At 39.7% G+C, this 23,508-nt stretch overlaps 1 protein-coding gene across 2 annotated transcripts in view; it reads right to left on the bottom strand.

Annotated features, from left to right (window-relative positions):
- Ttc6 (tetratricopeptide repeat domain 6) overlaps positions 1–23,508 on the bottom strand; it is a 189,523-nt gene that overhangs the window by 108,751 nt on the left and 57,264 nt on the right. The window contains exons 5-7 of one of the 2 annotated variants that reach the window (XM_031356246.1): positions 23,010–23,137; positions 17,676–17,867; positions 2,231–2,372 (exon numbers count right to left, since the gene is read on the bottom strand). In XM_031356246.1, the coding sequence (XP_031212106.1) occupies positions 2,231–2,372; positions 17,676–17,867; positions 23,010–23,137 (462 nt within the window). Of the gene's footprint in view, positions 1–1,093; positions 1,168–2,230; positions 2,373–17,675; positions 17,868–23,009; positions 23,138–23,508 lie in introns of those variants that run through there. The other variant, XM_031356247.1, reaches the window with a different exon arrangement.

Raw genomic sequence — 23,508 nt, 5'->3', positions numbered from 1 at the left:
TCATATCGATGAATGGCTGTGAGCCTCTACATCTGTGTTAGTCAGATACTGTCAGAGCCTCTCAGGAGGCTTTTTTATTTAGGATGAGATTTCACCTAATTTTTGAAATCTGGATAATTTTAAACTTTATGTCATCAAGATTATATCTTACTTAAACCTTCTAGTTAGCTGACATTTTACTATAAGAGTAGCTCATTGGATGGGGATGCAGGTCTCATGTGGTTTCAACTGATAACATAAACAGAAAATCTACTTGCTACTCCATCAGGATGAAAGACTTGGCTTGCTTTCATCACTGTTTTTCACTGTGGCAAAATGGATGAAAAAAAGGCAACTTTTTGGCTTTGAAAATAATAAGACTGAGAAATAGTCTTTTTGGCTCTTGGTTTCAGAGAATTCAGCCCATGTCTGACTGCCTCTACCACTGTGGCCAGAGCAGGTGGCACAGCAAAGATACTGACTCAGGGAAGCCAGGAAGCAGAGAGGCAGAGAAAGGGGAGAAGCCAGAGATGAGCAATGCCTTTCAAAGATGTGTCCTATTTCCCTGCTCCTTCCTGCCCCGTCCATTTTCTTCCACAGAGCCTACCACATCCCAGCCATACATTTAAGTAGGACCCTCTGTCAGTAGATTGGATCAGAGCACTCACAACCCAATTGTTTCCCCAAGTGGAAATCAAGTCTTCAAAACACAAGCCTTCAGCAAACATTTTATATCCAAGCCACAATGCAGCTCCATACTCAGCCCACCTTAGCAACAATGCGAGAAGGATGCTGGCATGTTTGAGACAGTCTGGCAAGGGCTGACGTCACTAGACCTTTCCTGGTAGAGGCTGGGAGTGGAAGCATACTGTCTTTCTGTGGTGTCTATACAGATTCGGTAATTACTTTCTAAATAAAAATGGTTTGCTTTGTAGCCATCCTGAAATAATGAAATAGCATATTTTCACTGGGGCATGTGTGCATGTGTTAGAGTGTATATTGTGTGTGTGGTTTGTGTGTGTGTGTGTGGTTTGTGTTTCCAGATTTCCAAGTTTTATGGGTCAAGTCCAAAACATATGCAGTAAAAAAGCAAACCCAGGCACTTATGCAGTACCGTGCCATTCTTTGTGCCCTAACATTCCTAGATGTTGTGCTTCTTCTCTCCACTCTTAGAGTTGTCTTGGGTTTGTGATATCCAGAGATTTTAGGACCCTGGCAAAGAAGCACAGGAAAAAGTGAGAGCCTTACAACTAACTCTCAGGAAACTATCACTTTTCAAATGTTGGAATGTTATTAAAGAATTCCCACAATTATATTGGAATTACTACCAAAATATTCTTTTCTATCTACCTATCTGTTTAAGGCCAGGATTTTTCTAATATATTTTAACCAAAACAAACAGTCAAAAAATTGATACAGAATATCTAAGAATTCAATATATAAAGAGACTTGTCAAATAAGTTAAATTAAAAAGACAAATTCTAGTTTTCTCGCTCTTTTTGGGTTTAAAGACTATAATTACAGGAGGCATGGTAGTGTGGACTGTAATCCCAGCACTCCGGAGACTAACAAAGAAGGGTCTCCGCGCACATGCCAACCTAACCTGGACCACACAGCAAGACAATATTACAAAAAACAAAATAAATATGGTTTTACAAAAAAGGACATTTATGGGATCACATTTAACACCTGTGGTTTTATTACTTACCATTTTCTGATTTACATTTTAAAGTTGTAAGTGTTCAGAGACATAGTTCACATTACCAAATACTGAAGTCCTCAATAATGTTAAAGGATGCCAAAAGAGGCCAGGCAGTGGTGGCACATGCCTTTAATCCCAGCACTTGGGAGGCATAGGCAGGCAAGTTTCTGAGTTTGAAGCCAGCCTGGTCTACAGAGTGAGTTCCAGGACATCTAGGGCTACACAGAAAAACTCTGTCTCGAAAAACAAACAAACAAACAAATAAAAAGAATGCCAAAAGAGCCCTAACCAATACATTTAAGAGCACCTTGGGTGGAGAAAACCCAACATTCAAAGCAAGGTTTGGGGGCTGGAGAGATGGTCCAATGGTTAAGACCATTGACTTTTCTTTCTCATGTCCCAGGTTCAATTCTCAGCACCCACATGGCAGCTCACAGCCATCTGTAACTCTGGTTCCAGGGGATCTGACACCCTCACACCAATGCATGTAAATAAATAAATAAATAAATAAATAAATAAATAAATAAAGTGGTTAAAAGTAATGCTCACTTCTTCTCCTGAGAGCTGAAGATTTGCTTTGTTGGCTTTCCACCGATTTGTCTGTTCTGATTCAGGGAACGTCTTTGCTGGTACTGAAGTAACACCAGTATATTTCTGCTTTTCACTCATAACAGGAACACCATATATCAGTCTATAATTTAACAAAAACAATAAATTTGTTTTTAAAGTTATTGGCGAACAAAAAGGACCACCCTCTTCTTGCTTACCTCTGCTGAAGTCAATGCATTGACCTTTACTGTCTGAGCTAAGAAGATACCATGAAGATATCAATTCAAAACTAAAGAAAAATCTGGCTCTGAACACAGTTGAGTGATGATCTGGATTCACTGTATGAGAAAAGTATGTTTGCTTTATAAAAACATAACAAAACACATCTAAAAACCTTATTGTGTGGCTGGATAAATGGCTCAGTTAATAAAGAGTAATAGCTGCTCTTCCAGGGGACCTGAGTTCAATTCTTAGAACCCACAATGGCAACTCTTGGCAGTCTCTAGTTCCAATGGATCTAAAACCCTCTTCTGGCCTCTGTTGGCACAAGATACATGTGTGATTCACAGACATACATACAGGCAAAACACTCATACACAGAAAACAAAGTAATTTTTATAATGTATTTTTAAATTTCTTCCTCACTCCAAATTCATGACCAAATAATCATTTCTTAGACTGGGGCCAAATTACCAGCCTAAATGAAACTACCAAGATGCTTGTGGCTTCCCCTTCTGAATTTACATCTTACCAAAAGGAAAATGTTTATTTGGACAGAAAAGGTGGGGTGTTGGAGACTGGTTTGAATGCTTTGATTCAATAGGGCATCTGTGTGTCCACATGCTAAAGGTCCTTGTCCCCAGTTGATTTTTGATTGATCAAAAAAGATATCAACAGCCAATAGTTGGGTACAGGATAGGACAATTCGAGTTGCTCAGGCTAGGATGCAGAGAGGAACAGGGAGAATTGCCAGGACTCAGGAAGAAGGATGGGACACAGGAGCAGCAGAAGAGAAGGCCAACCAGCCATGTGAGATTTCTGGTTACTGGCCCCTGGCCACTTCCTTGATTGGGCCTAGAGTTGCAGGTGGAAGATTAGAAGTGCCCAGTCACTGATGTAGCAACGGCATTTTAAAAATAATCTGTGTGTGTGTGTATGTGTGTGTGTGTGTGTGTGTGTGTGTGTGTCTTTCATTCTCAAATCCAAAGAGTTGCTGGGCAGGTAGCTGGAAGCACACAACCTGCCAGGAGCACAAAGCAATATAGCTTAAAAAAAAAAAAAATCACTGAAACAATCAAGTCTTCCTTCGGTAAGCAATACAGGCTTAGAGCTAAGAATGTCTATAGTATACATGCATATATGACATGAAACTTTAATTTTGAAAGAAGGATGTATCAATAATAATAGATGACTTAAGTGACTTCTTAAGGTATGTTAATATTGCATGTAGAGGTACTGTATAAAAGAAGTACAAAAGAAGTATAAGCCAGGCTAACTCATATGATGGCAGTGTCAATCATACAGGAAAGGACTACTGGTACCTCTGATTTTGGACATTCCATTATAGAAACAGACACAATCCAAGCTGACTTGTCATTTAATAATATGCTGAACTCTCAGAGCTCATCTTACCAGCTCTTCACATGGAGAGCTACCTCTTCCATCATGAGCCACCCCTTACCTTACCTAGTCAAATATCTGGATTCATAAAGAAACTATAGCCAACCCCCAGTAAGTTGAATACAAATACTACACACAAAGTGATGGTGGTAAGGATGTTGAGAAGGAACCTCTCCTGGAACTGGTGTGCTCTAGATATGACTCAGGACCACTCTCCATGTGCACTCACACATGTACCATTTAGAAGGAATAAGGCTCTGGTGTACCTGTTGGCAAGCATAGTCAGGACATGCCAAGTTCTTCCACAATAGTGGTCCAAAGTTACTGCTTTTGTTAGTTTTAATTTTATTTTGCCAATGAGAACATCAAATAAGAGAGAAATTCTGAAACAGTCAAAGAATCTTGATTCCTTGACTCTTAAGTAAGGAGCTATGTTACCAAAATCGGCCTCCTGTTCTGAGTACCCTCAGCAGCCAGCTCAGTTGCTATGTGGGTATTTCTGCAAGTCTTCCCAGGCCCATTTATTTCAAGCCCTCCACTAAGCAAACATTGCTTGATTCCTTTTTTGCTTCAAATAATTAAAGGATTTCTGTTTTTTGCAACTCAATCTTGACTTCTAGGTCTGGGAAAGGACAAGCTTGGGTCTAGACACTAAGAAAATGAGCCTAGAGTGTAAATATATCAAGTAAAATCATTTTAACATCACACTGGGGGAAGGGGACAGTGGTTAGGGGCAAAGTGACATAATATCTACTACCTCACAGCAGTGTTGTTCTAGTTGTTTAGCTGGAAGCCATAAATGGAGTAGCAATCATCATTTACATTTACTGTCTTCAGTTTCCAAAAGCACAACTATGTGTTTTAGTTGGTCAAATGAATGTGGAAGGAGTCATTGACATTCTATAGTGCTGGCTCTGGCATACCCAGAGCCTTAGTGGAATGGCTATCCAAGGTTAGCAATGGTTCCTACATGTCAGATGTGAGTTAATTATTTAGGAAATTTCTCTCTTCATTTTCTGTGTTTCCTTTCTCTAAGAGAAGAGAATCCTATCTTACTAAAATCTTTAGGGAACACTACCATCTTCTGAGTTCAGACTGAAAATCTCCAATATTGCCCCATTCCCAAGTGTAGCTGCCCACTCTGCTTGTTCCCTCTGGTGTCTCTCCTGTCCATCATATCTTCTCTCGTCTGAGTCCTGTGATATCAGTATTTCAGGTCCTTTACCTGCATACTCTTCCTCTTCCAATTTATGTTACATACCTATGACAGAAGATATTAACAGGTGTCAATCACTTCCTCTCCAAAGACTCCAATGACTAAGATACAATAGGGCCTAAACTATAGTACCTTGCATCCAGGCTCCTCCATACCATGGAGTTCATCTATCTTTCCAATCTTACTTCACTTCCTTAACCCTCCATTTGAACTATGTCTAATATGAAAAAGGTAGACTGACAACTGGATGGATACTGGGTACTAAGTATAGAGCACTATGGGGGCAGACAATTGTAGTTCATTGTGGCTCTGAAAATGGGAACAGCAAGGGCTCCAAGATCTTTATACATCTCCCTTACCCAACCAAAACTCATCTTTTTCTTCTTAATCTTCCTACTATGCTTGATCTGTTCTTTTATTATAGAATATCTTCCATCTTGTCTTACATTTTTCTCTTAATAGAAAATAGCCCAGGGCAGGGGGTGGAGAAGGAAAAAAAATAGTTTTCTGCTTCCAGGGGACTTGAATGTATTAGTTATGAGATAAATGGTGACCTTTGGTTAGAGAAAACAAAAGAGTCTCATGCCCAAAAGTAGACTCTGGAAAATGAAAGCACAGACATGATGTTGTAGAGGTTCTACACAGGTACTCCCTAACCATCACAAGTCTCTTATATGTACTTTGCAAATCACTGTCACTCGCCATACACCTAATGAATCAGAAACTGGGGATATGCAGGCAGCTATCCATGCTTTCACCCTCGGACTCAGAGCAGGTGACTCTGGTGTTGTCTGAGAGCCTCTGATTACTACTAGCTTTTCTAAAACCACTTGATCATGAGACACCCCAAGGCGACTATCAAAAATATAGCTTCCCACACCTTCTTTGGGGATTCTAAGTCAGTAGGCTTGCAAATTAATATGCTAAGCAAGCATACCCAATGGTCTTTATACTCAACAAAGTCTAAACCTCGCTGACGCTGGGGAAAGGCTGAGACTCCGTGATGAGGCCATAGCCTGGACTTTAACCCTAAGTTGGCCACTTACGATTATGTTGCTGTTGTAATTTGAATGTGGTTTGTATTCACCAAAACTCATTTTGAGTCTTGTTCCCAAGATGTAGCAATGATAAGAGGTAGGGCCTAATAAGAGGTGGGGCCTAATGAGAGGTGGGGCCTAATGAGAGGTACTTGTGCCATAAGGCTACAGCTCTGATAAATTAACCAATGCCATGTTTGCAGGAATGAGTTGCTCTGATGCACAGAAATTCATCTTCATTCCTGTTTTGCTCCTGTGCCTTCTTGTGTTTTCATTTTCCACCATGAGTTGAAGAAGCATGAGTCCCTAAACAGATGCAGCTGGCCACTTTGGGACTCCCAAGACTTTAGTATAAATCTGGTTGGTTGGTTGTTAATAAATTATCCTGTTTTGGGTATTCTGTTAGACCAAAACAAAACAGACTAAGACACTTGAGTAGTATACTTCTCCTTCCTTATACCTGTTCCCTCATTTATTAATGGCAACACTAATTGGCTCTTACATCTACTGCTCAGGCATAATGTAGGCAGACAGTACATGCTCAGTAAATGGCTGAAATTATAATCTATATTGTTCTATCAAGGAAGAGGCTAATGGGACAAAACAAGCCCATTTCTCTAATATTCAGGAGCTACACCTTTTTAAAGTCCTTGCTGTCTACCACCAGAAAAGGATATGAAATATATTTCTTACTGTAAGTTGCTAACAACACAAGCTTAGAAGACACTTTGGTAAATTGTGAGAACTCTAAGTTACATGTAAGAAACTGTGAATCTCATTCTACTAAACAGAGATTTCTCCCTCTGGAAGCCCTCTTCTGCCTTAGGAAGACCCTGCGGAGAGAAACTCTACATCACAGCTTCACTCTCTTTTCCTTAGAAAGAGTATCTTGCTACAAGATGTACAAAATCTCAGGGAATATTCTCAGGAGCCCCTTGTCAATTTCAGGTAATTCACAGAATGTGTGCATAGGAAAACTAAGGATATTCACTTATGAAAAACTTACCAAGATTTTATTTATATGCAATAGGCTGTTTTATATACCACTTTCAAAACAATCATAGCTTCAGTTTAGTAGTTACTAAACTGATTTTAACAACCCACTTACAGGGTCTCATTCCACAATTTGGAAAACTGTGACTTCATTGTTTAAAAAGTAGACCCTAGGACTGGAGAAATTTTCCAAGGCCATCTTTGATGCTAAGCTACACACTGAGTTTCTTCATCCTTGTATAATTTCTCTTTAAAATCTGCAGCAGAGACACATGAAAAATTTTGCATGCCTTTTTTTGAAAGCAAGGAATAGAGTCTCAAAATTATGAGCCTGTAGGAAAATATATGTATAGCTAAATAGATTTTTACTTTTACAAAATTTGGTTGGGGGGAAGGTTGTTCTTTTTAACCACTGTAAGTTCATTGCTACATGCAAACAGTGACATCTGGTGGAATGACACTGTTTTACTTTCTAAAATATATATATATATATATATCTTTCAGAAATATGTAAGTTTGAGTTATAGGCTAAGACTACAGATAATTTCTTTTTTATGTCTTTCCATACAAAACCAAAAACATACTAGCCAAGTGCCTTATCAAACACTGAGATGTACACTGAAACATAAAAACATACAATCAAGTGTCTCGTCAGACACTGAGATGTACACTGAAACAGCTTCTTGCCGTTACTGCTCTGTGCTATTAAAGACACACAAAAGGTGGGGCTCAGCAGTTAAGAGCACTCGCAGTTCTTCCAGAGGCCTAAATTTTGATCATCAGCACCTACATGGTGGATCACAACAGTCTGTAACTCCATTTCCAGGAGATCTGACACCATTTCTTGGCCTCCATGAATGCCAGGCATAGGCACAATGCACAGGCATACATGTAGACCAAATACCCAAACACATGACAAAAGAAAAATACACAAAAGGCATAGTGATGAAAATACATAATAAGTGTGTCTGTAACAGAAACATAGTTGAGGTCAGGATTGATTCTGGTTCTAACTTTGCCATGTATTTGGGAATATAGAACTTTGCCTTTGTCCCTTTATCCGCACAAGAAGGGAGTTATGGTAAGAGAGTTAATATAACCCTGATGTATGTTCTTCTATGACACCACCAACTAAACCTCAGACAAGGAGTACGTCTTAGAATCTCCAATATAATATCTCAGGTTATTGCCTAGATTATACAGCAAGGAACGAGGTTAAGAGAAGGATTGAAGTGGGGACAGGAACAGCCTGCCTACTGAGAAATGGCAGACAATAAGGAGAATGAGGAGTGAAAGACAGTCCCTGTTACCCATTGTACTGGGTGGCTTTGTGTGTCAACTTGACATAAGCTGGAGTTACCACAGATAACCTGAAGAAATGCCTCCATGAGATCCAGCTGTAAGGCATTTTCTCAATGAGTGATCGAGGGTGGGAGGGCCCACGGTGGGTAGTGCCATCCGTGGGCTGGAAGTCTTGGGTTCTATAAGAAAGCAAACTGAGAAAGCTAGGGCAAGCAAGCGAGTCAGGAACATCCCTCCATGGCCTCTGCATCAGCTCCTGTTTCCTGACCTGCTTGAGTTCCAGTCCTGACTTCCTTTAGTGATGAACAGCAACATGGAAGTGTAAGCTGAATAAATCCTTTCCTCCCCAACTTGCTTCCTGGTCATGATTTTTGTGCAGGAATAGAAACCCTGACTAAGATACCCATGCTGGAGGGACATAAAGAACGAGACACAAAGCACATTAAGAATGAGGTACCAGAGACTGCAGACAATGGTATTCTACAGCTAGCTTCAGAACAACGTGTTAGCAGAAGCCAGTGGCACATTCTAGTGGGGAGGAAAGTGCACTGAGGAATGGGGAACTAAAAAAAAAAAAAGCAACATTCAGAAATCCCAAAGACTTACAGAATTACATAATTAGCATGAGGAAGTCCCCCACAGTTAGAGACATCCTTTGTCTAGATGCCTAGAAGGAAACAGACACTAGTAAAATCAAGAAGTAAGATACAGTACACACTGTAAGCAAAGACTCTGATACTATAACTAGATGCCAATGGAACAAAGGTGAACTACCAAGGGGGACCGAGCACGTTGCCTCCTGTGCAACCAACAGGGTGAGGATGCGAATGCAGGACACAACATAAAGAGAAAGGGAATCCCAGAAGTGGAAGGCTGTGGGTTACAGAGGCTAGGAGATACAATGCAAACCACCCTGAGAGTCAGAGCCGCCTGAGTCTGAGTCCCAGCCTTCACGGGTTATGTGGAGATGACCTAGTTTCCTAAGTGCCATGCTGCGGATTCTTGTCTTGGGAAATGAAGTATCTTATATACTACATACGTGCTAGTGCAGACACCTCCTCGGGCTCTGTTATGTAACTTCCTATTTTCTTATCAAATATCACTAACTTCCTTGAAGGACTTGGATGAAATCATCCAATCATCATACAGCTGAGTTGTAAGTCATATGATGTAGAGGGAATAGTGTTGACATAATTACGCATCTGTCCCTGCACAATGCAGTTCATATCTCTTCAAAGAAGTAGAAGGTTTCAAATTAATGCAGTGTCATTCTTCTAAAGGATGTGTAAAATATGTTCACAGAGAGGCCTATAACAAACGTTATGATATAGAAAATCCAATAGGAAAAGAACATCTTTAATACAGTCTCAACCAACACTGAGGGGAAACAGGTAAAGTTCCAGATCCGGCTCCATATTCCTCAGTACTTCAGTGTCCTGAATGAGGGGAATACAAACCTTTGCCCCACCCTACTTCAAATCCGAAAGAAGTATTTTAGTACTTCCAAACTGGAAAGTGTGAACACTGACAGGGAAACCTGCCCTGCATTATTTTGGGTAGCCAGAAAAGACCTTCCCCCAGTCTTCCTTCAAATGTGAGTACACAGAAAAATCCAAAAGCAGTTCTATGAGAAGAAACTGCAATGTATCACAAGGAAATATAGTCGGGGAGCCCAGTGAATAATGTCAGGGGAAAACAAAATTATCTTTAAAAGATTCATATGGTCTACCGGAAAAAAGCTTTAGTGTGGATTGTAACAGGTAATAAAGACTTATATGTCCCTTAAGCGACTAAAAAAACAATCCTGTAACTATTGGATGAGGGATTGTGATTCTTGAACTTCACACCTCAAAACATAAAACCACTGATGAGCAGAAGTTTGAGAGATAAATATAAGAAAACAAGTGAAGTACATGAAGAATACAAAATTAAGATCCAATGTATAGCTAATTGGTATTTATAAAGAAATGTATAAAATAAATATAATACAAACATTATTCAAACAAAATAGAAATCTCCTTACCCAAAGAGATATAGTAGCATATCAGGAGGACTTTGTATGTACAAGGAAGAGTTAATTAGAAAGAAGTCCACCCCCCTCAAACATATGCTAGTGAGATTAAAACAAAATTTAAACACCTACAAGGATCTGAGAGTAGTAGATTACATGCAAATAAAACCTCAGGCTTGATTCGAGTTCTTCTCTCATTAGCAACAATTAACAAGAATAAGTGGGATGTTTGATACTGATTGTCAAATTAACCATGTCTAGAATCACCTACAAGACAAACTTCTGGGATGCCAGTGAGAGTTTCCAGACTGGGCTAATTGAGATGAAAAGGCCCATCCTAAGTGCGGACAGTGTAATTATACACCAGTGCCACTAGGAGCATCGCTCCACGGGTGCCCGAGTAATTAATACTCATCTGCGGCGGGAAAACAGCACTCAGAACCATGGGCACTTACCTTGAGAATATAAGCAGATTCTAAAAGAAGCCACGGTTTAAGCCATGGACACTCCACTCAAGAGGAGGGAGACAAGAATGGACACAGGCAGCTAAAAGGATGGTTCACCAGTTAGCATACACTGCTCTTGCAAAAGAGCCAAGTCCAGCTTTCAGCCCCTACTTGGATGGCTCACAACTACCTACAACTCAACTCCAAGGGATGCAAGACCTCTGGCTTCTGCAGGCACTTTCACTCATGTGAACACATACATAAACACACACACACACACACACACACCTGAAAATAAATCTTTAAAATGGGGGGGAGGGAGTAGAGGGCAGAGAATGAGACATGGAGCTCAGTGTGGATCCCTAAGAGCAATGGAAAGAACAGATTCACAGAAGAGGAACCGATTGTTCCAAATGCCAATGCAAAATGAAAGCAGGAACAATGTTTTTAGAGATATTGTTTTTATTGATGTCTTTCTGTCTGCAGCGGCATGGCACATGTGTGCAGGTGCCTGCAGAGGCCAGAAGAGGGTGTCTGCTTTCCTGCAGCTAATGTTACAGATGGTTGTGGGTTGCCAGGAGTGTGCTGAGAACCAAACGGGTCCTCTGGACCAGCAGGGAATAAAAGGGTGCATGAGACAGCTTGGAGTGACGAAAAGGAAGGGGAAATTATGTAATCGTATTATAATATCCAAAATTTAAAGGAATAATTTTTTAGAGCTGGATATGGTGGCTTGTACTTAAATACCAGCATCAGAAAGGTAGAGACAGGTGTATCCCTGGGGCTCACTGGCCAACCAGTCCAGTCTCCTTGGTGAGTCCCAAGTCAGTAACTTTGTGTCCAAAAAATAGTAACTGGTGCATGAAGAATAATGTTCAAGAACGTCCTCTGATATCTATATATATGTGCATATTCATGCCCCCACATATGCACGTATATGCCCCCCACACATGAACTTGCACATACACACAGTGAGAAAGTCATAGTCACATGCAAAAAATAGGAAGTAAAAAATTAAAATACTAATACTAATAACATCCCCAGATGGCAAGATTGTGTACAACTGCTTTTCTTGTTCTCTTTTCCTTATATATTTTATGTATTCATTAAAATATTAATTTGTAACAAATAAGATAGGCATTTAATTATAACGCTCTAACCTTTTGTTTTTCCTTGTCATTGCTACTGTTTTAATGAATGATATTAGTAATCTGTCTACAAAAATTAACCAAGAATTTGTGATTTGAAGGCAGTTTAGTTAACAGTTTTGAAATTCACTCCCTAAGCATCTCTCTGGACCAGGAGGCTGGCAGCAGCGATAACTGGTTGAGGTCAGCCAATGCTGGCAGGGTAGTATGTCTACCACCGTCTCTTTTTGTATTCATGCAAATCAACAAAATAGCTTTACATCAATAAATCAGTGAAATGGAACAAGTGTCCACAAACAGACTCAAACCCACAGGATCTGAGATATAAAAATAGTGTCACCTCAGTGTGCCCTGTAAGGTCCTGAATGTGTGTCCCATGGGCTTGGTTCCTCAGTGTGTCCTGTAAGGTCCTAAATGTGTATCCCATGGGCTTGGTTCCCAGAATGAATAAAGTGAAAACAAGAGAACAGAGCTAAGCACCAGGATGCACCTCTCTGCCTCCCAGGATGTACTTCTCTGCCTCCCAGACATCAGGCATACATGTTCCTTCCTCCATGAAGTCAGTCATTTTTTTTCTTGCCAAGGTAGACTGTGTGTCTTCAGACCATGATACCAAACAACTCCTTTCTTCCTTAAGCTTTTTGTCAAGTCTTTTGGGGGACAGAGGTGGGGGTAGATGAGATCCGGGCTTCCTTTCTTCCCTGTTACATCTCGGTCCATGTCACTGCCACTGTGATCCTGTCCGCTGCCATCCCACCCCCAAAGTGGAACAGAAGCTGACAATATCCCTTTAATCTCCCCACTGAGCACTGGACAAACATTTGTGCAGCACCCGTTCTCAGGTATTTTCAAGAGTAACAGCAAAAAGATGAATAGAGTTGGATTTCCAAATCAGTGAGGAAAAAAATGAGGTTATTTAAAAGATTACAAAAACTTATAGATGGACCAGGCAATTTTTTTCTCAGGAAAGCCATAAAATCTCTAGAAGAAAATGCAGGACAATGCACTTAAATTTAAGGTAGACATTCCTTTTATGATAACCACACCAACACCAACACTAAAACACGTAAAGGAAGGTGTGCTGGAGAGCAGGGTGTGAGCTCCTACCTTAAATCTCAACTCTCAGAGGGCTGAGGCAGAAAGATCACAAGATCTGAAGTTACCTGGGCCACATAGTTCCTGGCTAGCCTAAATTACCGTACGAGGCCCTGTCGTGGATCCCTGCCCACAGAAGTTTTACTATATGCAAATCAACACTTCTGCATATCATAAAATACCATACACATAATTGAAGAGTAAAGTAAAAAAAAAAGCCTTTAATATATGTGGCAAGTAATTTAAAACTTAAACATAAAAAGACAGGCTAAAAATCAATGAATAATGAACAAGATTATGAGATTTTTCAAAGGGAAAAATGATTACCCATAAAATACATAAAAATGTTCAAACTTTTCAAAATAAATTTTAAATAAAGTAAGGTATTTGAGTCTTTCAATTTACTTTGTTTTATTTTATGTGTATGGGTATTTTGTCTGCATGCATATTCACCATTTGTGTGCCTGGTTCCTGAGGAGACCTGATGAAGGCATCAGATCTCCTAGAACTGGAGATATAGACAATTGAACTGCTATATGGATGCTGGGAACTGAACCCTAGTCCTCTGGAAAAGCGGCCAGTACTGAGCCACCTCTCCAGCCCAAAAGATTGTTTTTAAGTTATTGATGTAGACAGTAGTAATTTCCCAGCATGCCATAGGCCCTGGGTTCAATCCCTATATAGAGAAAATATATTTTATACACATACACACACACACACACACACACACACATACACACACACACACACACACACACACACATGAGATGTGGCCTTGTTGGAGTAGGTGTGGCCTTCTTGGAGGAAGTGTGTCACTGTGGGCATGGGCTTTGAGACACTCTTCCTAGCTTTCTGGGAGTCAGTCTCCCCCTGTTGGCCTTCAGAACTCTCAGCTCCTCCAGGGCCATCCCTGCCTGGAAGCTGCCATGCTCCCACCTGGATGACAATGAACTGAGTCTCCTAATCTGTAAACCAGCCCCAATTAAATGTTGTCCTTTATAAAAGATGCCTTGGTCATGGTATCTCTTCATAGCAATAGAAACGGTAAGACACATACAGATATATGTATGTACATACATATATCTGGTGTGTGTGTGTGTGTGTATGTGTGTGTATGTGTATGTGTGTGTATGCGTGTGTGTATGTGTGTGTATGTGTATGCATGTGTGTATGTGTGTGTATGTGTATGTGTATGTGTGTGTATGTGTGTGTATGTGTGTGTATGTGTGTATGTATGTGTGTGTATGTGTGTGTATGTGTGTGTATGTGTCTGTGTGTGTATGTGTGTGTATGTGTGTGTATGTGTGTGTATGTGTATGTGTGTGTATGTGTGTGTATATGTGTGTGTATGTGTGTATGTGTATGTGTGTGTATGTGTGTGTATATGTGTGTATATGTGTGTATGTGTATGTGTGTGTGTGTGTATGTGTGTGTATATGTGTGTGTATGTGTGTGTATGTGTGTGTATGTGTGTGTATGTGTATGTGTGTGTATGTGTGTGTATGTGTGTGTATATGTGTGTGTATGTGTGTGTATGTGTATGTGTGTGTATGTGTGTGTATGTGTGTGTGTATGTATGTATATGTGTGTGTATGTGTGTGTATGTGTGTATGTGTGTGTATGTGTGTGTATGTGTGTGTATGTGTGTGTATGTGTATGTGTGTGTATGTGTGTGTATATGTGTGTGTGTATTCCTCCCAGTGAATTCCTCATCTGTGTCGATGTTTGTCCCCTCATCAGGTCACTGGGAGAAATGCTAATTTACAAAAATCAAGCTCCACTTACAAGGATGGCAAGAGACTGGACAGTGTCGTGAATTTGCATGAACAATACCACCAGAGCTTAGTAAAGTAGAGAACAGATTAAATAAAGTCACTGTCCACACATAACTTAGGGAGAAAAGCTGGCATCGTGGAATGTCATGTATGGTTTCAACTGATTAACAAGCAATGTACTAACTACTAACAATGCCAATGTCTCAATGCTTTTACTAATTGTTCTCCTGCTTTAAAACCTTAATTCAGGGAGACAGGTACAACTTTGAAATCAGCCTGGCATATACGTCAAATTTTAGGATAGCCTGGGCTACATAACAATGAACTGCCTCCGAAACCACAATAAAAATCCATACCAGTGATTAGGGATAAAACAATTACTGAGCATGCACAAGGCCCTAGGTTTAAACCATAGCATGGAAAAATAAAGATTTCATATTAAGACATCAAAATAAATATCTCTATAAAACACAAAATGCATTTTAAAGAAGGTATTCAACACAAAATATTTAACACTATAAATGCACATTCGACTAGCACCTTTGCTATTTTGAATAAACTGAATGTATATCCTTACCATTCTACTACACCATTCTTGGTGTTTACCACAAATAACAGTTCTATGTGTAGAAGAGCCAAGCACTGAGGCCGCATAACCACAAGTGTTGTCAGGGTTTAGAGTTCACTATTCTTATTACAGCAAAGGCAAACCTGTGAAGTGAGGGGCACTGGCTTTGTGTTTACAGTTACCTTTCTTCAGAACTCTTAATAAAGCAGGAAAAATTATGCATTTCTCTGAACTCATAGACTCTGCAGACAGATATGTTTTTGGAAAGGTAAGGCTGTGTTTAGCAAGGTAATCCTTAGGGGCTAGATGCCAGAGAATTAGATATTCAATGCTTAAAGTAACCTCTTATTTGGTACTTAGGAACAAATTCCCAAGAACTATCAGTATCAAACAGAGCATTTACTTATTCTCTCGAAAAAAAAGGAAAGAGAGATCTAATTGGGAAAACAAGGACTTAGAATTGGAAAGAAAGCAGCAGTTTTAACACATTGCTGGATAGTATAGGCTGTGTATAATATAACATTGTCTAGCTCAGTGGCCGAGAGCTGGCCTGGTGTGCTCTGGGCCTGGGTTCAATCTTTACTGCTAAAGCGGGGAGGGGGACAGAATCTCATGGCTACTGGATTACACATGATCACATGGTCTTTATTCTGTACTCCCAGCTTTGGGCTGATATTTTATCAGAGATGCTGAAACAGTTCCCAAACATCCAACCCCCATACGCTGGTTTTCAAAATGTCTGCAGTGACTTGATAACACTGTGAGGTTTCAGATGTATGGTTGTGATGGCATCCTGAAAATACACTCTGTTTCCATGAGAATTAAATGTGATACTGCAAGGAGTCAAATTTAAATTGATTCTGGTTGCTGAACACCAATGGATGATTTGTAAACTGTAAAAGACTGGATGCAATGTTACAATTTTTACCCCAAAAATCAACCTGAGGAAACAGGTTCAGAGTATCTATGAAGAGCAGGGTAAGCATTAGTCATGTGTGGACACAGCTAGAGGTGATCTGTTAAGATCTTATTCTTGTATGTGTAGCATAAACATTAATTCTGAGAAGGATCCAATTTAATTTGTTTAATTTTTTTTATTTTTCTTAATGTAAGTAATGGATTTTTTTTCCTGAGTCCTACCCAATCTTTTCAAAGGTGAGAAACTAGATGGTGTTGGTAGTGGGACACTGACTCATGAGTGTGAAAACTCACCCTTTGGGGAAGAGGAGGATCTGATGATGCAAACATTTGTCTTTATTTGCACAAGTGTAAGAATACATACAATATTAACGTAGATAAGTAGATATACAGTGTATCTGGAGCCTGTGGTGTTAAAATTGTGTCAGGAAGGGTGATTAGGACACAAATGTCTTAAATATATATTTTACGTGGAGAAAAAGATAGGAAAAAAATGACTGAGGATAAAATTGAGTTAAACATTCCTAGACTCCATCCACCACTCAGAGATAACTTGGGCAAGTAACTTGATATTATAAAGCCTAAATTTCTTCATGAATTAAATGGGAATCATGATTTCTCCTTTAACAGTTGAAAACTCAAATAGAAAACATGCAAAAGTAGGTAACTCTATACTCAGAGTATTTTTGCTGCTAAGTCAATATCAGTTCTCTTCCCCTTTCTCTCCTCTTGTGAGGATGGTGTGGATCATACACTGTTCACATAACAATGTGTGGATTCCAAAGGAAGGAACACACAGCTGGAATGATTTACAAAGCCACAGCTTCTGATCACCATCCAGGAACAAAGTATGTAGGTGGACTCTAGTCAAACACCTCCTGGCATTCTCTTCCCAAAACCTCCATTCCTTTAAGAGCATAAAAGGAGATAAACTGCTTAACTTCCATGTATCTCTTTCCACATTTGTATCCCAGAGTTGTCATGAAGTTAGAAAAAAAGAAAAGAAAGAATGTGTCTAATATACTTGTAGAACTAGGTTAATCAATCAATCAAATTTCCTTATGATAAATTACAGCTTTGGGAAAAGGTGCCTCTCGATGTTCTCTGTTAAAAACTTAATTTCCAAAGAAATCATTTTAAAGGTAGGACCTACATTGTGAAGCCTCAGCCATCAATGGATTAATTAGAAGGCTCTCTCTCTCTCTCTCTCTCTCTCTCTCTCTCTCTCTCTCTCTCTCTCTCTCTCTCTCTCATATTCTCTCCCTGTCTCTGAATGATTTTGACAGTTTAAAACAAAGTAACCTGAAAACTCTTACCTTTCTCTCTGTTCATCAATACAGTGGTCACCTAAAAGAGATGACCCCAATAGTCCGAGCACAGCCTTGTGACCTCTCCTGTCAGAAGTGTGGTACACTCGGGAAGCCAGGTGCAGACCCACAGGCAACTCCATGGTTGGGACTGTGATGCACAGGTCATGAAGATGAGGAAGGGGAGGAGCCTGTGGGATTCTGTAATGGGAAATAAGGTAAGCCTCCTTCATCATCTTATGGGTGTTAGGTAAGAAACACATTGATACTGACTGTCAGTGCAAGCTCTAGAAAGGACAGTGAAGTACAGGATCAGACCCAAAACTATAATAATGCTTTATAACAAATTTAACATCGCAGCATTGGGAAGTGCCCAGAGCTTCTAATTCACACCAAGCTATGTGTCTTACATATACTTCCCAAAGAATAGGTCTAAAACAAACTCATCATTCCTCCACTCCTCTCCCCTCTCTTGAATTCTGTAACTCAGTCTAGCCGTTCTTCCCGGTAACAATACCCACACTACAGAAACTCATCAGAGCAACACTGTATCTTCAGGTGTTACATCCCTTCCTGCTCCTGAAATATGCCTCTCTCTTGCTTATGGGTGAGGGGAGTACAGAGAAGTCACCATGGGCTGCTTTATTGATGTTGTATGTCACCTGCCATCCAACCAACCTTTTAAGAACCTACTATGTGCTGGGCTGTGTGCTGGGTGCTTTACACATTCTAACCCTCACAAGATAACTCCCCAGTATATATATATATATATATATATATATATATATATATATATATATATATACACACCAGGGAGATCACCCTTTCTTTGGAGCAGGCGTAGTTTAGCTATTATCAGCTACTGGGTTCCAAACACAGTATACCTGTCCATAAACCCAGTGCCTTTCCCATCCAGACTGAGAATTCTTGAGAAGAGTTCTTCCTCTGATGCTGCTCGACTTCAACACAACCACCGACTTGAAGGAGCTTGGTACTTGTAGACCACGCTCTATAAGATCTTCAGGGCCCAGCTGATAGACAGTGTTGGTCCTTCTTGAAACTGTTCTTCCCCATGAGCTTTTTAGTGCAGCTCCCATCCCAGATTTCCATCTTTTTAATTTTGTCTTAGTTTGAAGTCTCTAGCTCCCCAGTTAGCTATGCCTTCTAGGTTTGAACGTCTCTTTGCACATAGGTAAAATCCTCTCCACAGGGATTTCTTTCTCTCTGCTAAATGCTCCCCGATCTCCTCCCATCATCACAACAGCCTACATTCCTCATGCTCAGGATACAAACTATCTAACATCGCTCTCCTTCACTTGCAAATCCAGTGTGGAGCTGAGGTCTGTCCCTTCTCAGCCATCATTACCAGCACACTCCAGACCTGGCCCTCCTCACAGGCAAGGCTTTCTCAGGTGAACTGGGCGCTGTGCTGCCTTTTCCCGTTTGAAAAGTCCCATCTGCAGATCCATCTCAGCTCCTTTCCTCAGCACAGTGGCTCTGCTGCTTAGTGCACCTGCCTGACGTTTAGAATCCAAGGTAAGAGTGGAGTTCTAAGGTTGGGCTGCCTGCATCTAAATACTTTTAAAATTCTCATTTGGCCATAGGCCTTGACTTAAAAAGAGTAAACGCAATTACAACAGCCTCTCACATAGCAGATGTCAACTGTTATCAGCTTGAAGGACAAGACACAAAGACAGACTGCTGTCTAACCTTCTGTTCATGTCTAAACATCCTTCAGACAATACCCCGATGACAGATGCCTCTGCAGAGCTTTTTTTTCCTCTCGCTCTCTCCTTCATTTTCTGCTTTACTTCTCTTTCCCTTTGATGATGGTGGGAGGGATTTATATTTTATAAATGTCTCTTCCCAGACTCTGTATTAGTCCTACGGTTTGGGGGTTTGGGGGTTGTTTGGTTGCTGGTTTGTTTGGGTTATACCCAGTAGTCAGTGCTGCTCTCTATGTTAGCCCATGTGTCTAGAACACCCCAACTAGGAGCATCGTATACACAATATAGACTTCAACACAGTCTGGGACAGGATAAGAACCTTAGGTCTTGAGTTTGCAAGTTATATTACCAGCTTCTCTACACATCTTTAGAAAAAGAATAGAATAAAATGTTCTAGCCGGGCGGTGGTGGCGCACGCCTATAATCCCAGCACTTGGGAGGCAGAGGCAGACGGATTTCTGAGTTCGAGGCCAGCCTGGTCTACACAGTGAGTTCCAGGACAGCCAGGGCTACACAGAGAAATGCTGTCTCAGGAAAAAAAAAATGCTTTTTACATTTATAAGAACTGGTTTTAAAAAAAAGAAGAAAGAAAGAAAAAAGAAAATGAATATGCTCAGGCTGTAGAATTACTCATTTTATTTTTATTGTTACTGAAATTATACTGTGTGGCATTTCGCCTATTGGTAGGCATACTATGCGCATTATTCAGTCACACACAATGTAGTCTATGATGTTTCCAAAATAACAGAAAGTCCAATAAGGACAAGGTATGACATGTGTGAACACTGTGGGGGAGGGACAGCAGCACATCTAAAGCTGGTGAGGTGTCTGAGACAAGAAACCTCATGGGGAGAGTGAAAAGCAGTAATCAGAAAGGGAGGGTTATAGGTGCTCCCTTCCTAGGAAACAGAGGGGAGGGAGAAGTGGGGAGAGGGGAGGGAGAGGAGCAGAGAAAGGAACAAAGGGGTAAGCTCCCATGTCAAGCCTACTCAAACCATCATCCTGTTTCAGACAGGTCCTGGCTAGTAGAGTGTGCTTAAGATCATACAACTGATTGTTTTTATGGTGAAGCATTGCAACCAATCTGGATTCCTGTGCTTCCATCAGTCTAACAAAACAGGTTAGCAAATGACTCTCTCTTGGTGTACTGAGCGAAAGAGCAGTGTGCTGCAATGGAGAACTGTGTCCCAGGGTGATCACATACTTTGTGAGCTAGTCACTGGTGAGAAAAGACAGATTGGTTATGGACAAAGAATCAGTGTCCTAAAGGCTTCTGCATGATTTTTCCAAGACTCCTTTTTATAAGCGACTTCCTACAAAAAAAAGTGACTTCCTTCAATGCCCTATATTTCTTCTCTTACATTTCTGTCTTGCTTCACTATAATGGAAATTTCTAAAAATCGGGTTTCATGAATTAAAATAACAAATAAATATCAATAAGGTCTGCAAATATTTTTGGCATTCTCAAGAAAGCCTGTGTGTTTTTACAGCACACTCTTTTTAAGCAGGACTATTTGTCATTCTTTGAAACACTATGACATAAGAAAAGAAAGACCCTGAGTCTGTGTGTGGCCACACTACTTTGCTTAATGCACTAAATGCAAGGATTTTTAGGAACAAAAAAAAAAATCAAGAAGTTTCTGCTCTGTTGATAATCTGACAGTAACTATTTATTGAAGGTAAAATGCTTGCAGCCTGCTGTCACTGTTTGCTTTAATACATAATCTTGCTAACTAAATGAGCTTAGAGCAATGCAGATAAGCAACGGCATGCACAGGGTCACTTGCATGCCAATTTCACTGTTTTATCATCAGCTTTGGAATTCTGTGCCTGTGAATCTACTCTCCACTACTAAACTGTGAGTGGTGTCCATCTACAAAGTTTAAGCTGGCAGTAAAGGAAAAATAAAACAGGTTGTCTTCCATGTCTGGACTTCCCCTGTATCTAAAGCAACAATAAAAGCCAATAATTAAAGTTTCTTTAAACCTCTATAAAGAGGTAAATGAAGGCTAATCTAGAATAAAGCAGCCCATAAAAAAGGAAAAGAAAATAGCAGTGAAAGGAAGAGAAAACCAGTTTCAACAAGGTTGAGCGGCAAAGGGTAATGCAGCATCTGAATCATGCTATTGAAACCTGCGCTGTGTTCCTGTATGAGACCTAAACACCATTAAATAACATTTTTGTAGACTTTTTGTCCCATTTTACTTTGTTTGGACAATTTTTATCTTATTGGTCTTCAGATTGTACATTTTAGTTTCTAGTTGTGTATGTGTGTGTGTGTGTGTGTTTATATGTGTGTTTATGTGTATATGTGTATGTATGTGTGTGTATGTGTGTGTGTCTGTGTGTATGTTTATGTGTGTGTATGTTTGTGTATGTGTTATGTGTGTGTGTTTATATGTGTGTGTTTGTGTGTATGTGGGTTTTTATGTGTGTATGTGTGTGTGTATATGTGTGTGTTTATGTGTTTATGTGTGTGTATGTGTGTGCAAATGTGTGTTTGTGTGTATGTGTATATATGTGTTTATATGTGTGTTTATGTGTATATGTGTATGTATGTGTGTGTATGTGTGTGTGTGTTTATGTGTATGTGTTATGTGTGTGTATTTGTGTGTTTTTATGTGTGTTTTTATGTGTGTATATGTGTGTGTATATGTGTGCGTTTATGTGTGTGTTTATGTGTGTGTTTGTGTGTATGTGTGTGTAAATGTGTGTGTGTTTATGTGTGTGTTTGTGTGTGTAAATGTGTGTTTTTATGTGTGTTTTTGTGTGTATGTGTATATATGTGTTTATATGTGTGTTTATGTGTGTATGTGTGTGTGTGTTTCTCCTTTTGTTTGTTTAGAGCTTTGTTACTCTATTCATTTATGTTTCAGAGAGAGAGAGAGAATATAAAGTTAGGTGGGCAGAGAGGTAAGGAGGATGTGGGAATCAGTTGTGGGAGGGAAAGACATGATCAAAATATATTATATAAAATTTTTTCATATTAAATAATAATAAAGGAAACTTCATTAACGATGCAGCCAGGAGAGAGGGAAACGTGAATGGAGAGTGGCGAGAAACCTAAGTCACTACATTCACTAGCCTGTGACCACTTTGAGTTGGGTTTTTATTTTATCATTAAACAACAGTAAGCAAATGACCTCTAACATGCTTTCTTTTTATTCCAACTATTGTTACAAAACTACTCTTCAAAATCAGAAACAGAGAGTATGGAGGGAAACATGCCCTCCCAGATAGAAAACCGGCCACAAACTTTTCCATTGAGAAGCTTCCACTTGGATCTCCACATGAGGCATTTATTTTTTCCTTTAACAAATGCACTTTTACACATCAGGCCACTGAACGACTAATCTTTGGATAGGAAAATGTGTAAAGGAGTTGAAGAGACAGCTAAGTAGTTAACAGCACGTAATGTTCCTGTAGAGGATTGGATCCCAGCACCCACACCATCCTTAACTCTGCTTCCAAGAGTTCCAGCACCCTCTTCTGGCCTCTCCAGACACCAGGCATGCACTTGGTGCTCACACATGTGTGCAAGCAAACACTCACACATATAAAATAAAAATAATTATCTAAAGAGAAAACAGAAAATATATAAATGCAAGGAAGTTACTTTTTAATTCTTTTTTTATCCTCCTCACATCTTACAGATATTCTTTGTTTTGGTGGCTTAGTTGGTCTACTTTTATATATTGGCTTAACTTCTTTTCCTCTGATTTGCATGAATCCTTTAGGTTCTACCTGTAAAAACACACAAAAGTTGGAATATGAAGAGTTAAACTTTTTTCTCATTTAATGCTGTGCCTCATATTTAAACTCCTGATTTCTATTGTATAGCAGAATATAAATACCAAAGGCAAGTTACTGTTTCTAAAACATCCCTAATTTAAGTACATATATTGATAAAAAAAATTTTTTTTAAAGTTAGTATTTTATTTACAAGATGAACCCTGGGTCTCAAGCATGCTAAACAAACATTCTACCATTAAGCTATGCCCCAGCCCAATATGCTAATTTTTTTTGCTTGTATGAAATGTGTATTCATATTTATGTTCACACATATGTTTGTGTTTGTGTGTGTGTGTGTGTGTGTGTGTGTGTGTGTGTGTGTG

Source organism: Mastomys coucha, unplaced genomic scaffold, assembly GCF_008632895.1.
Source record: "Mastomys coucha isolate ucsf_1 unplaced genomic scaffold, UCSF_Mcou_1 pScaffold6, whole genome shotgun sequence".
Lineage (NCBI taxonomy): Eukaryota > Metazoa > Chordata > Mammalia > Rodentia > Muridae > Mastomys > Mastomys coucha.
Note: the sequence above shows the minus strand (reverse complement) of the source record. Positions and strands in the feature narration are given on the sequence as shown.